Raw genomic sequence first — 15,038 nt, forward strand, 5'->3', positions numbered from 1 at the left:
AACTATATAATATAAAAATCCATAATTCATTATAAAAAGGTGAATATATATTATATACAATGTCTACTAATAATGTAGATTAATGTGAATTAAAGTATTGTTGGGGGGTGGTTTATGGTATTATTCCAATAGAAAGGGGGAAAGATCTAATTCAGAATTCAGGCCTCTGGGGTATAGTGTGTCATATTTATATATTAATTCTGCTTCCTTGATTAATAATTTCTTTTCAAGATTTCCTCCTCTCCAATGTTTATGTACTTTTTTTAATCCCCAGTATAACAGGTCTTTGTTGTTCCCTTTATGGACTGTTTTAAAATGTTTGTAAAGATGTGTATCATCGATCCCATTTTTTATGTTATTTAGGTGTTCTCTGATTCTGTCCTTTACCATTCTTTTTGTTTCACCTAGATAGAAAAGGTTGCAAGAACATTTCAGGATGTATATTACATTTTTCGTTGTGCACCTTATTGTATCTTTAATTGTGAAAGGTTTCTCTATTTTATTGATTTTAATATTATTTAACTTTTTACTGTGTTTGCAGGCTTTACAGGAATAGCATGGAAAGAACCCTGCAATTCCTTTTCCATTCAGATCTTTTTGTTTCAGATATGTCTTTTTAGGTGGTTTGAACTCACTGGGAGCTAGTAAATTCTTCAGATTAGTAGCTTTTCTGAATATAAAATTTGGTGTTTCAGAGATCTTATCTCCCAAGATGTCATCTTCCTTAATAAGGTGCCAGTGTTTTTTTACTATTCTTTTTATTATATTATGATCATCATGATAATCAGTAATAAATGGTGTTTTTATTTTATCTTCAGGATTATTTTGTTTTTCTTTGTATGTTAATAGATTATCTCTTTCTGTATTCCTAGCTCTCTCTTCAGCTTTTTTAGTAGTTTCTCTATTATACCCTCTAGATAAAAATCTATCTGTTAATAATTTGGATTGATTTTCAAAGTCTGTAGTTCTAGAACAATTTTTTTTTATTCTTAAGTATTGGCCTGTTGGAATACTTTTTTTCCAAGTTTCTAGATGACAACTTTTGGAGTGTATGTAGTTATTTGAGTCGGTTTTTTTAAAATGTGTTCTAGTTTCTATTATTTCATCTATAACCATAATTTCCAAATCTAAAAATGTTATCGAACTTTTACTCCAGTTAGACGTAAATTTTATACCTAAATTATTGGTGTTCATGTTGTTATACATTTTAGTTAAATCTTGTTCTGTTCCTTCCCAAATAATAAGCAGGTCGTCTATATACCTCTTGTAGAGCACAAGGTTTGCGCCATAGCTATTATCTCTGAAAAAATCATTTTCCCAGGAACCCATGAAGAGGTTGGCATAGCTAGGCGCAAACCTTGTGCCCATAGCCGTACCTTCTGTTTGTAAGAAAAATTTTGATTGAAGGAAAAATAATTATTTTCTAGAATGTATCTAATGCTTTTTAGAATAAAGGTTCTTTGTTGGTCTGTCATATTGGAATCTGATTTTAAGAAGGAATCAACTGCTTGTATGCCTTTGGAGTGATTAATAATAGTATACAATGAAGTGACATCGAAAGTGGCTAAAATCATATTATTTTTCCATTTAATGTTTTTTAATAAATTAAGGACCTGAGTTGAGTCTTTGAGATAAGATTTTAGCTCTTTTACGTGTTTTTGCAAAAAGGTGTCTACATATTTTGATAAATTTGCTGATGGGGAGTCGATACCAGAGATGATTGGTCTGCCGGGGGGGTTAACTAAACATTTGTGAATTTTTGGCAGAAAGTAAAATATTGGGATCCTAGGGAATTTTGGAGTTAAAAATTCTAGTTCTTTATTGTTAAGTATACCTGATGTTTTACCTTCTAATAATAGTTTATTGAGGTTTTTGTTGAATTTTTCTGTTGGATCTAGTTCTAATTTTATATAGGTTTTGTTATCGTTAAGAAGCCTATGTGCTTCTTTTAGATATTGTGTTGTGTCCATTAGGACAATCCCCCCACCCTTGTCCGCCGATTTTATTGTAATCTCTGTGTTATTTTGTAGATTCTCCATTACTTTTTTCTCTTTTAGACTCATATTGTATTTTTTTATTTTTGGTAGATTGCATTTTTGAATGTCTTTACAAACTAGTCTTTCAAAGGTTTCCAAATAATTACCTTTTTCATGAATCGGGTTAAATTTTGATTTTATCTTAAGATTAGTATGTTGAATACCATCTTGTTTCAAATCTAATTGCTTTTCTATGGGGTTTTTTAAAAAGAATCTTTTAATAGTTAGGTTTCTAACGAATTTTTTTGCATGGATATGAGAATTGAATTTGTTCATCCGTGTTGTTGGAGCGAAAGATAAGCCCAAACTTAGGACCCTTTCTTCTTCTTTATTCAAAATTTTACTACTTAAATTAAAAATACCCTGATTTTTGTTTATTTCAGCCTTTTTGCTTCGTTTTGACCTTCCTCTTCCTCTCTTTCCTCTAGGCTTCTTTTCTTTCTTGTATTTTGTTCTGTCTCTCGTCTGTTTAACTCCCTTGAGGTGCCCTCCTTTAGAGGGCTCCTCTCTAAAAAAACTGGTTCATTATTAGATTGATTATCTTTTATTGATTTGGCATTCCCAAGGGATTCATAACGATTATATGTTGGTGTCTCCCAGTATTGTTCTTGTTTGGAACTGTTCCTTCTATTTGTGTTTCTGGGATATTCCCAATTGTTGTGTCTATTTTGATTTTCCCTGTATGGGTGTTGCCTAAAGGTATTATGTTGAAATTCAGAATAGAAGTGTTCTCTATTTTGGTATCTTGGGAATCTTGGTCTATCAGCTTGCCAATTTCTTTCATAGAATCTATCATGTTCATAGTTGTTATTATAAGAATAATGGTTTCTTCTATTTTCTTGATCACTTCTTCTATTATTATATGAATGAAATGTTCTGATGGGTTTAGTTTGTTTGTATTCATGTTTATATTCATTCCTTTGTTCTTTATTGTGTGTGTGTTCTGATTCAATTTTATTAATATTTTCATTGGTTTTTGGGTTGTTATCATTGATGTCCCTTTCCATCTTATTCCATTTAGTTCTAAGAAGGTCTTTATTGAGATTGGATAGTTTTTCAATTATTATTTTTTGTTTTTCTTTATATTCATTACTGCTTTTTTTATCTTTCAATTTTTCTTTAATTTCTAAAATGTTTTGTTCAATCTCTACCAGTGTTTCTTTTCTTGATCTTTTTAGAATGTCAATAAGGGTATTAGAAGCTTTCTTTAATGTGTCTGTCCACTCAGCTTGTAGTGTATCAGTTAATTGAAATGTACAATTTTTACTTAGTTTTAAACCTCTTGGTATGATGTTTTTCGCTGTATATTTATTTAAAAAAGTGAGTTCCATTTTTTGTTTTAATTCTTTGGTCATATATATTTCTAATTTTTGCATTAAGTCCGAAATTTTATCAGATGAATTATAGTTCATAGGTGGACTATTATTGTCATTCATTTCAAGGAATATTTGATCTCTAAAGTCAAATAGATCTTCCATATTAAAAATAAAATTAATAATAAGTGTGTGTCCTGCTGCTACTACTTTGTGAAGGAAAGGAGATTCAAGGTGTAAGTGAGATAAGTAGAGCGCTGGAAACAGTGATTCCAAACACCTCACAGTAAATAAGTCCTTCAGACTAATTTTGTGTTATACAAAAAAGAGGGGTGGGGCGTGAGGGCGCTAGTGAAAGCTTAAGAAATCTAAATGGTGAATATTTAACACAGTATGTGTCTATGTATTCAGTGTCTGCTCAAATAATTGCTTTAAATATATAAAACTAAAATTTCAGTGTTTGTTTATATAAATGCTGTGTAATAGTTTGTGTATTTTATAACGTTTTAGGATATATTATGACCATATATCATAATTTATAATAATTTAAATAAAGTGCACTGTGTGACAAATTTTCTGCAACCAAAAATTCTTTGATTTTTAATATACACTGCTATATAGAATCAATATTTCTCTTGAAAATTTCATACGTTTTAAACTTGGTTTAAACTTACAAATTCTAAGTATACCGATGTTCAAATATATATCTTCATTCAAATACTATATAGGTATTTCTCTTTTGTACAAATATATGCCAAAAGAACAACAAAAGAGGAGATTAAATGTTAATAAAAGTTATTTATTATAACAATATAAAAATCGAATTAAATAAAAGGGACGTCTCCCCAAAATTAAAAAATTAAAATAAAAACAGTATCTGTTAGCAGTAGATTCTGAATTCCTAATAATTTCTGCAACTCTATATAAACAAGGGAGTCTTTGCAATCAGGTTTCTAAGGATTTCCCATTGCCGTATTTTCTTAACAGAAATGTTTCTTATTATGGCAATTTAAAGTTGTACAAAGTCAGTAAGGTTTTGCAGTATGCAGTCCCAGACTTAGCGGTTCAAAGTGAGGTTAGATGAATATTGTGATACTTAGCGTATGAGTTACCTTCTCCCTTACAGCCGGTTTATTCACTGCTGTTTTCCTCGATGCGACTGTAAACTCAGACCCGCCGCATGTAGTCGGCGTCTGACGTCACTGTCTGGTCTTTTATCTTCTGAATCCGTTATTAAGTAACAGTTTGGCTCTTTAATTTTTCAGAGCCTCTGTGTTTCAAAAAATCCTGCACTTAGTGTTGTACACGCAGGAAAGAGATGCTTGAAAGATGTTATGTAGTAGTTGTTGGTAGTAAAAATAACCCGGGTTATACTGTCATAACACTTTTTCGATTGCTTAATTCAAAAGCTTGTAGAAAAGTCACTTAGTACCACTGAGGGTCACAGGAATCACTGGAAGCCACCAAGGGTCACAAGGGTCGACGCGTTTCGCTCTTATTCAGAGCTTTATCAAGATACTTGTGAGTCCTGAGTGTAGATATTTATAGCTGGTGCCAGACTTTGATTGGTTATTGCTTCAATAGATTAAAGGTGGAATTTTTTTGCTCGCATTCTGTTAAGGTGGAATATTTGAAAAACTCATACTTGTATCACAATGAATAGTTGAACTCCCTTGTTTTACTATTACAGTGCTATTTTTGCTAGTAATGCTTAAATTATAAAGTGGATATAAAATAAAATATATGTTGCAAGGTAAAATATCATGAATTAAAATTAAACTTCAGATACATCAATTTATAATTATAAAATTAATCGGCCTATCCAATAGGTATTGCTCTAAAACCTAGGTAAAATATTACACATTCCATATTTTGGAGACTTTGCTGGGCCTAACAATAAAAATTAACTATATAATATAAAAATCCATAATTCATTATAAAAAGGTGAATATATATTATATACAATGTCTACTAATAATGTAGATTAATGTGAATTAAAGTATTGTTGGGGGGTGGTTTATGGTATTATTCCAATAGAAAGGGGGAAAGATCTAATTCAGAATTCAGGCCTCTGGGGTATAGTGTGTCATATTTATATATTAATTCTGCTTCCTTGATTAATAATTTCTTTTCAAGATTTCCTCCTCTCCAATGTTTATGTACTTTTTTTAATCCCCAGTATAACAGGTCTTTGTTGTTCCCTTTATGGACTGTTTTAAAATGTTTGTAAAGATGTGTATCATCGATCCCATTTTTTATGTTATTTAGGTGTTCTCTGATTCTGTCCTTTACCATTCTTTTTGTTTCACCTAGATAGAAAAGGTTGCAAGAACATTTCAGGATGTATATTACATTTTTCGTTGTGCACCTTATTGTATCTTTAATTGTGAAAGGTTTCTCTATTTTATTGATTTTAATATTATTTAACTTTTTACTGTGTTTGCAGGCTTTACAGGAATAGCATGGAAAGAACCCTGCAATTCCTTTTCCATTCAGATCTTTTTGTTTCAGATATGTCTTTTTAGGTGGTTTGAACTCACTGGGAGCTAGTAAATTCTTCAGATTAGTAGCTTTTCTGAATATAAAATTTGGTGTTTCAGAGATCTTATCTCCCAAGATGTCATCTTCCTTAATAAGGTGCCAGTGTTTTTTTACTATTCTTTTTATTATATTATGATCATCATGATAATCAGTAATAAATGGTGTTTTTATTTTATCTTCAGGATTATTTTGTTTTTCTTTGTATGTTAATAGATTATCTCTTTCTGTATTCCTAGCTCTCTCTTCAGCTTTTTTAGTAGTTTCTCTATTATACCACATAGGTACCTTTGCATATTGCCTATTATTTATTGTTTTAAACTTTTGTTTGAATTATTGTTTTAATTGTTTTAACTGTCAACATTTATTGTCATTAATAAATACACGTGTACTCCCTATTCACATCCTAGCCCACTTCTAGTTGAGGCGCTCAGGCTACATCCATATATTTTTAGAGTTCCTTATTGACAGCTAGAGGTCAAGACAGCCGGAGCATATAGGATTACACAGGCGCTAGGTATATATTCCATAGATTCTTATTAGCGACAGATACAGGGAAAGTTAGTATATTGGCTTATAGCTGAATATCAGTAAATCATGTAATCCTGTTTTAATGGCTTTCCAAATGACAGCGGTTTTCGCTGCTCTCTAGATCTATTGAAGCTTGATTTCAAAAAGGTCAGATAATACCCAACAGGTACATTTCCCACATATTGTTTAGATGTTACCTGGCCTTTAAAGTCCTGAAAGTCGCTATTAAGAATCTACCTCTAACAGACCTTGAGAGCGGTTAAAATAGCCGCGGTCGAATACAGCATATTGTTGGGAGATTCTGGAGATTTTTATGTAAATCTTAAAAGACAGTTGGGCCTATTAATCAATTAAATAGGCTAAAAGTTACAGGATTGAAACAATGTTTAATGTTTGAAGATGGACAATCTTTTATCATTATTGTAATAAGATGTTTTGTAACATATTGTATAGATTGTAACTTAAAGGGACATTATACACTCATTTTTTCTTTGCATACATGTTTTGTAGATGATCTATTTATATAGCCCATTAAGTTTTTTTGTTTTTTTTAAATGTATATACTTTTGCTTATTTTTAAATAACTTTGCTCTGATTTTCAGACTCCTAACCAAGCCCCAACGTTTTATGAGAATACCGTCAGCTACCTACTCCAGCTTGCTCCTGTTTGTGTAAAGGGTCTTTTCCTATGCAAAAGAAGGGAGAGGGGGGAGTGTCTTATTTCCCACTTGCAGTCGGGTTTCCAGCTACCTTTTCAACAGAGCTAAACTGAGGGCTTCTAAGTAAGATTTTAAACAGTTTTATACTGGATTTTTATATCAGTATCTGTGCATCTTATTCTTTATAGAGGTGTCTATTACATGCAGTTATATGAAAATGAGTGTATGCTGTCCCTTTAAGGGGCACATCAGTATTAATCACAATAGTAATTTTCACATAGTTTTGAATGCACCTAAAGATGCTTTGAATAGCAAATAAATATTTTATGAAAGTAAAAAGAGTGCTGAATTCCCTTACTGTTTTGGCAGAGGGGTATATACACATATATACATATTTAGATATGTATATTTCTCAATGTTAAAGCCATTTGTCTGGCTATTTTTTTCTAACGCCTGACATCTTATATCTTTTTATATGCAATTTTTTTCAAATAATCTTTATCAGACAGTCTTATTATGAGTGTAACTGTACTTTTAAATGTATTTTTGATGTGTTTTGTGCAACTTTTTATTCAAGTGTAACAGTTAACCAGAGCTCTGAGGTCACAGTAATCATTCTAGCATAAATTGCGATTGCGCTCACACGTTCACATTTACTTTCAACTTTTAAGAGTGGAATTTAACTTGCGCGCAAATGGCCTTGAAAACCGGATATCGCTTGCCCGCAAATGATAGCAATCCACACGTAATCTAGCTCTATGTTACTATGTTACTTCTGAAATACTTTACAGATGTTATAATAACTCCTTAAAATCACTAATTATGATCCAGTTTCTACCAATATCTTTTACAGACAGTTTTTCCAGTTATCTATTAATATCAATTTATAACGTGCACAATTTTATATGATTTTGTATCATTTTATAACTAAAACACTTATTTACAATCATAAATTAACATTTGGTTAATCATATTTAAGTAGTGTAAAATGGTCATATAGTTAAAAAAAGGTTATACTTTAAACATTGGGCTAAAAACAGACAATAAATGTGTTTGATCAATATATGAATTGAGAAGTAACAAAAACAAAAAACGCATGGGGGGAAAAAGGAAGATATGCAGTTTGAAAAAGGTCAGAAGGGTATCTCAGAGATCAAAGCTTGGTATGCCACTGTTTTCTCAAAGTCTAGTATTGGTGGAGTTTACATTGTGGAAAATCCCTGTGATAATCATGTTAACTAATGGATTGGAAGGGACTTAAATTCTAACGTCATTAAAAGTTATGCAGATACAGTAGTAGTTCTACCTTAAAGGGACATGAAAACCATTTTTTTTTCTTTCATGATTTAGATAGAACTTTCCAATTTACTTCTAGTATCTAATTTTTGTTGTTCCTTTAAAAATGATACCTAGGAAGGCTCAGGAGCTGCTGATTGGTGGCTGCATATACATGTTTTTGGTTCATCCAATGTGTTAATTAGCTCCCAGTAGTGCATTGCTGCTTCTTCAGGAAAGAATCAACTAGATTATGAGTTTTGTGCTAAACAGGGTGCAAAAATAACGCAATAAAATGAGCGGTACCGCACTCTCCATAGCGCTGCCATTACAAGTTACTGAAAAGCCTCCTTGTGCTGTGTGATATGGTGCGTTAAGCTCCATACCGCACAAAAGTCAAGGGCTGAGTTTACATGCTCGTGCACGCTTTCCCCCATAGACATCAATGGGGAGACAGTGTTAGAAACACCTGATATTGCAGAATGGAGATCACCGTAACGCATTGATGTCTATGGGGAAAAGAAACCTAACACCCTAACATAAACCCCTAGTCTAAACACCCCTAATCCGCCGCCCCAAACATCGCTGACACCTAAATAAAGTTATTAACCCCTAATCCACCGCTCCCCAACATTGCAGACACTAATATAATTATTAACCCCTATTCCGCCACTCCCCGACATCGCAGGCACTAATAAAAGTTATTAACCCCTAATCCGCCACCCCGACATCGCCGACACCTTTAAAAAGTATTAACCCATAAACCTCCAGCCTCCCACATTGCAACTAATAAACTAAACCTATTAACCCCTAAACCTCCAGCCCCCCCACATCTGAAAACACTAAATTAAACACCCCCCTAACTTTAAATAAAAATTACAATATAACTATATTAAAATAAATAAAAACTTATCTGTGAAATAATAATAAAAAAACTGTTTATACTATAAATTACCCTAACATAACTATTCTAATAAAATTTAAACAACTACAAATTTAAAAATCTAAATTACAAAAAATAATAAACACTAAATTACGAAAAATAAAAAACGAAATTATCAAAAATAAAAACATCTACACCTAATCTAATAGCCCTATAAAAATAAAAAGCCCCCCAAAATAAAAAACACCCCGTAACCTACAATAAACTACCAATAGCCCTTAAAAGGGCCTTTTGTAGGGCATTGCCCTAACTTAAACAGCTCTTTTACCTTAAAGGGACACTTAACCCAAAAAAAAATATTTTGTGATTCAGATAGAGAATGCCATTTTAAGCAACTTTCTAATTTACTCCTATTATCAAATTTTCTTCATTCTCTTACGGCTAGATTTAGAGTTCTGCGGCCAAAGGGGTGCGTTAGCTACGCTGGCTTTTTTCCCCCCGCACCTTTTAAATACCGCTGGTATTTAGAGTTCACAGAATGGCTGCGTTAGGCTCCAAAAAAGGGAGCGTAGAGCATATTTACCGCCACTGCAACTCTAAATACCAGCGTTGCTTACGGACGCGGCCAGCTTCAAAAGCGTGCTCGTGCACGATTCCCCCATAGAAAACAATGGGGCCATTTGAGCTGAAAAAAAACCTAACACCTGCAAAAAAGCAGCGTTCAGCTCCTAACGCAGCCCCATTGTTTTCTATGGGGAAACACTTCCTACGTCTGCACCTAACACTCTAACATGTACCCCGAGTCTAAACACCCCTAACCTTAAACTTATTAACCCCTAATTTGCCGCCCCCGCTATCGCTGACACCTGCATATTTTTTTTAACCCCTAATCTGCTGCCCCTAAAACCGCCGACCCCTATATTATATTTATTAACCCCTAATCTGCCCCCCACAACGTCGTCGACACCTACCTACACTTATTAACCCCTAATCTGCCGACGAACCGCACCGCTACTATAATAAATGTATTAACCCCTAATCCGCCTCACTCCCGCCTCAATAACCCTATAATAAATAGTATTAACCCCTAATCTGCCCTCCCTAACATCGCCGACACCTAACTTCAAACATTAAGCCCTAATCTGCCGACCGGAGCTCACCGCTATTCTAATAAATTTTTTAACCCCTAAAGCTAAGTCTAACCCGAACACTAACATCCCCTAAGTTAAATATAATTTTTATCTAACAAAATAAATTAACTCTTATTAAATAAATTAATCCTATTTAAAACTAAATACTTACCTGTAAAATAAACCCTAATATAGCTACAATATAAATTATAATTATATTGTAGCTATTTTAGGATTAATATTTATTTTACAGGCAACTTTGTATTTATTTTAACCAGGTACAATAGCTATTAAATAGTTAATAACTATTTAATAGCTACCTAGTTAAAATAATTACAAAATTACCTGTAAAATAAATCCTAACCTAAGTTACAATTAAACCTAACACTACACTATCAATAAATTAATTAAATACAATACCTACAAATAACTACAATTAAATAAACTAACTAAAGTACAAAAAATAAAAAAGAACTAAGTTACAAAAAATAAAAAAATATTTACAAACATTAGAAAAATATTACAACAATTTTAAACTAATTACACCTACTCTAAGCCCCCTAATAAAATAACAAAGACCCCCAAAATAAAAAAATGCCCTACCCTATTCTAAATTAAAAAAGTTCAAAGCTCTTTTACCTTATCAGCCCTGAAAAGGGCAATTTGCGGGGCATGCCCCAAAGAATTCAGCTCTTTTGCCTGTAAAAAAAAACATACAATACCCCCCCAACATTACAACCCACCACCCACATACCCCTAATCTAACCCAAACCCCCCTTAAATAAACCTAACACTAAGCCCATGAAGATCTTCCTACCTTATCTTCACCATGCCAGGTTCACCGATCGCTCCAGGCTCCGAAATCTTCATCCAAGCCCAAGCGGGGGCTGGCGATCCATAATCCGGCTGAAATCTTCTATCAAGCGGCGGCTGAAGAGGTCCAGAAGAGGCTCCAAAGTCTTCATCCTATCCGGGAAGAAGAGGAGATCCGGACCGCCAACCATCTTGATCCAAGCGGCATCTTCTATCTTCATCCGTTGAGGAACGGCTCCATCTTGAAGACCTCCAGCGCGGATCAATCTTCTTCTTCCTATGTCCAACTGAAGAATGAAGGTTCCTTTAAGGGACGTCATCCAAGATGGCGTCCCTCGAATTCCGATTGGCTGATAGGATTCTATCAGCCAATCGGAATTAAGGTAGGAAAATTCTGATTGGCTGATGGAATCAGCCAATCAGAATCAAGTTCAATCCGATTGGCTGATCCAATCAGCCAATCAGATTGAGCTCGCATTCTATTGGCTGACCGGAACAGGCAATAGAATGCGAGCTCAATCTGATTGGCTGATTGGATCAGCCAATCGGATTGAACTTGATTCTGATTGGCTGATTCCATCAGCCAATCAGAATTTTCCTACCTTAATTCCGATTGGCTGATAGAATCCTATCAGCCAATCGGAATTCGAGGGACGCCATCTTGGATGACGTCCCTTAAAGGAACCTTCATTCTTCAGTTGGACGTCGGAAGAAGAAGATTGATCCGCGCTGGAGGTCTTCAAGATGGAGCCGTTCCTCATCGGATGAAGATAGAAGATGCCGCTTGGAGCAAGATGGTTGCCGGTCCGGATCTCCTCTTCTTCCCGGATAGGATGAAGACTTTGGAGCCTCTTCTGGACTTCTTCAGCCGCCGCTTGATAGAAGATTTCAGCCGGATTATGGATCACCAGCCCCCGCTTGGGCTTGGATGAAGATTTTGGAGCCTGGAGCGATCGGTGAACCTGGCATGGTGAAGATAAGGTAGGAAGATCTTCATGGGCTTAGTGTCAGGTTTATTTAAGGGGGTTTGGGTTAGATTAGGTGTATGTGGGTGGTGGGTTGTAATGTTGGGTGGGGGGGTATTGTATGTTTTTTTTACAGGCAAAAGAGCTGAATTCTTTGGGGCATGCCCCGCAAATGGCCCTTTTCAGGGCTGGTAAGGTAAAAGAGCTTTGAACTTTTTTAATTTAGAATAGGGTAGGGCATTGTTTTATTTTGGGGGGGCTTTGTTATTTTATTAGGGGGCTTAGAGTAGGTGTAATTAGTTTAAAATTGTTGTAATATTTTTCTAATGTTTGTAAATATTTTTTTATTTTTTGTAACTTAGTTCTTTTTTATTTTTTGTACTTTAGTTAGTTTATTTAATTGTAGTTATTTGTAGGTATTGTATTTAATTAATTTATTGATAGTGTAGTGTTAGGTTTAATTGTAGATAATTGTAGGTATTTTATTTAATTAATTTATTGATAGTGTAGTGTTAGGTTTAATTGTAACTTAGGTTAGGATTTATTTTACAGGTAATTTTGTAATTATTTTAACTAGGTAACTATTAAATATATAAATTAACTATTTAATAGCTATTGTACCTGGTTAAAATAATTACAAAGTTGCCTGTAAAATAAATATTAATCCTAAAATAGCTACAATATGATTATAATTGATATTGTAGCTATATTAGGGTTAATTTTACAGGTAAGTATTTAGCTTTAAATAGGAATAATTTATTTAATAAGAGTTAATTTATTTTGTTAGATAAAAATTATATTTAACTTAGGGGGGTGTTAGTGTTAGGGTTAGACTTAGCTTTAGGGGTTAAAAAATTTATTAGAATAGCGGTGAGCTCCGGTCGGCAGATTAGGGGTTAATGTTTGAAGTTAGGTGTCGGCGATGTTAGGGAGGGCAGATTAGGGGTTAATACTATTTATTATAGGGTTATTGAGGCGGGAGTGAGGCGGATTAGGGGTTAATACATTTATTATAGTAGCGGTGCGGTTCGGTCGGCAGATTAGGGGTTAATAAGTGTAGGTAGGTGGCGGCGATGTTGGGGGCGGCAGATTAGGGGTTAATAAATATTATGTAGGTGTCGGCTGTATTAGGGGCAGCAGATTAGGGGTACATAGGGATAATGTAGGTGGCGGCGGTGTACGGAGCAGCAGATTAGGGGTTAAAAAAATTTAATAGAGTGGCGGCGGGGTGGGGGGACCTCGGTTTAGGGGTGCATAGGTAGTTTATGGGTGTTAGTGTACTTTAGAGCACAGTAGTTAAGAGCTTTATAAACCGGCGTTAGCCCAGAAAGCTCTTAACTACTGACTTTTTTCTGCGGCTGGAGTTTTGTCGTTAGATTTCTAACGCTCACTTCAGCCAAGACTCTAAATACCGGCGTTAGAAAGATCCCATTGAAAAGATAGGATACGCAAATGGCGTAGGGGGATCTGCGGCATGGAAAAGTCGCGGCTGCAAAGTGAGCGTTAGACCCCTTCCTGACTGACTCCAAATACCAGCGGGCGGTAAAAACCAGCGTTAGGAGCCTCTAACGCTGGTTTTCACGGCTACCGCCCAACTCTAAATCTAGGCCTTGGTATCTTTATTTAAAATGCAAGAATGTAAGTTTAGATGCCGGCCCATTTTTGGTGAACAACCTGGGTTGTTCTTGCTGATTGGTGGATAAATTCACCCACCAATAAACAAGTGCTGTCCACGGTCTGAACCAAAAAATAGCTTAGATACCGTCTTTTTCAAATTAAGATAGCAAGAGAACAAAGAAAAATTGATAATAGGAGTAAATTAGAAAGTTGCTTAAAATTGCATGCTCTATCTGAATCACAAAATAATTTTTTTGGGTTCAGTGTCCCTTTAAGGGTTAATAGGTTTATTTAATAGTCGCGATGTGGGTGGGCGGCAGATTAGGGGTTAATAAGTTTAATATAGTGTTTGCGATGCAGGAGGGCATTGGTTTAGGGGTTAATAGGTAGTTTATAGGTGTTAGTGTACTTTGTAACATTTTAGTTATGAATTCTGTGAAACATTTTTGTTTTGCAAAATCCATAACTATTGCTCTCAGATGCCGCCCTCAGATGGTGGTATCGATCGTGATGGTATAGGCTGTAACGCAAGCATTTTAGCTGGACCACAGAACCTGTAATATGGGCACAATTAAAATCCTGCACTCAAACGTCATTTTTTTGAGTGCGGAATGGACGTTGTGTTACAGGCTAAAATGCTTGCCGTATAGCTATACCACCGCGACTCGTAATATGTGTTCCCGGCCATTCCATGCGCAATGGCCAATTTTTCAGCGGTATAGCTGTACCGCAAAACTCATAATCTAGCCGCAAGAGAATTAAGCAAATTAGATAACACAATTAATTTGGAAAGTTGTTTAAAATTGTATGCTCTATCTTAATCATGAAAGAAAAAAAATTGGGTTTCCTGCCCCTTTCATTTTTACAACTGCACTTCCATTTTGTGATAATGTTTGTGATTCTATTTACCCTTACTCATGGAACCCATAATCTAGAAATTTATGTCTAGAACTGCCACTAATAAAGCACTTTGCAAGAATCTTGAATTAGAACAGACTCCTAAGTGAGTCAAAAATGTGGCTGAATATAGAATGAGCATGAGTAATGCATGGGATCAGGTACCTGCATGTGTACAGTTCAACACAGATTCTGCAAGTTGCACAAAGTTTTCTCCAAGTATATCATGTAGTCTGTGGTGTCCTGCAGAGAGGAGGCATGCTGTAGAATCCTTAAATAGCAGGTCACTCTCTCCATAGACCTTGTGAGAATGAAAAAGCTGGAAAGTGGATCCTTTTTCTGGTTTCAGCGCATCCTGGTAAAGAAGCATATAAAATACAG

General features: G+C 34.6%; 1 protein-coding gene across 1 annotated transcript in view; it reads right to left on the reverse strand.

Annotated features, from left to right (window-relative positions):
- Window positions 1–15,038, reverse strand: part of LOC128648997 (saxiphilin) — a 248,969-nt gene that overhangs the window by 16,443 nt on the left and 217,488 nt on the right. The window contains exon 17 of the mRNA XM_053702006.1: window positions 14,823–15,012. Coding sequence (XP_053557981.1) covers window positions 14,823–15,012 — 190 coding nt within the window. The remainder of the gene's footprint in view (window positions 1–14,822; window positions 15,013–15,038) is intronic.

The sequence above is a fragment of the Bombina bombina genome, chromosome 2 (genome assembly GCF_027579735.1).
Source record: "Bombina bombina isolate aBomBom1 chromosome 2, aBomBom1.pri, whole genome shotgun sequence".
NCBI lineage: Eukaryota > Metazoa > Chordata > Amphibia > Anura > Bombinatoridae > Bombina > Bombina bombina.